Source organism: Triticum dicoccoides, chromosome 3B (genome assembly GCF_002162155.2).
Source record: "Triticum dicoccoides isolate Atlit2015 ecotype Zavitan chromosome 3B, WEW_v2.0, whole genome shotgun sequence".
In the NCBI taxonomy this organism is placed as follows: Eukaryota; Viridiplantae; Streptophyta; class Magnoliopsida; order Poales; family Poaceae; genus Triticum; species Triticum dicoccoides.
The window spans coordinates 16,110,361-16,111,439 of NC_041385.1; the positions used below are offsets into that span (position 1 = coordinate 16,110,361).

Sequence of the window (1,079 nt, forward strand, 5' to 3'; positions counted from 1 at the left end):
AGCACCATGAACATGTCGGATTGTCCTCCAAGGCAGCCTTGGAGGTAGCATGCAATCATGAGCGAGTCAATTTCTAGGACAGCGCGCTCGACGTTGACCAGCAGGTGGATGCCTGAGCCTTTGTGTCGGATGGGAGTGACTGACTGAAGAATGGCGGACCACACCTGTTGTTCGAAGTCAGCCCCCATGGCGTTTCCCACCCCAAGTGCAGCACGGATGGCTCCGAGCACCGGAGAGTCATCTAGCCAGTGGTCCGCGGGGAGCGGAGGAGGGCAGAAGGTTGACACGGGAAGGCTGGAGTGGTTGGTGGCCGGGTTTGAAGGTGGAAGAGGTGGCCGGCGATGATGCAGTGGTGGTGGCGGGGGAGCAGGAGGGAGGAGCGGGAGGGGAGCTGGAGGAGCCATTGAGGAGGTAAGACCGTCTCGTCACTCGACCTTCATTCGAAAGCCCATTGGTTCTCCCTCCGAACTGAAGGAAATATGCCCTAGAGGCAATAATAAAGTTATTATTTATTTCTTTATATCATGATAAATGTTTATTATTCATGCTAGAATTGTATTAACCGGAAACATAATACATGTGTGAATACATAGACAAACAGAGTGTCACTAGTATGCCTCTACTTGACTAGCTCGTTAATCAAAGATGGTTATGTTTCCTGACCATGAACAATGAGTTGTTATTTGATTAACGAGGTCACATCATTAGTTGAATGATCTGATTGACATGACCCATTCCATTAGCTTAGCACCTGATCGTTTAGTATGTTGCTATTGCTTTCTTCATGACTTATACATGTTCCTATGACTATGAGATTATGCAACTCCCGTTTGCCGGAGGAACACTTTGGGTGCTACCAAACGTCACAACGTAACTGGGTGATTATAAAGGAGTACTACAGGTGTCTCCAATGGTCGATGTTGGGTTGGCGTATTTCGAGATTAGGATTTGTCACTCCGATTGTCGGAGAGGTATCTCTGGGCCCTCTCGGTAATACACATCACATAAGCCTTGCAAGCATTACAACTAATATGTTAGTTGTGAGATGATGTATTACGGAACGAGTAAAGAGACTTGCC

The 1,079-nt window shown here is 47.7% G+C and overlaps 1 protein-coding gene across 1 annotated transcript in view; it reads right to left on the minus strand.

Moving 5' to 3' along the window:
• Positions 1-436: 436 nt before the first annotated feature.
• The window catches only part of LOC119274168 (SKP1-like protein 1), a 10,398-nt gene continuing 9,755 nt past the window's right edge, over positions 437-1,079 (minus strand). The window contains exon 3 of the mRNA XM_037554846.1: positions 437-468. Coding sequence (XP_037410743.1) covers positions 437-468 — 32 coding nt within the window. The remainder of the gene's footprint in view (positions 469-1,079) is intronic.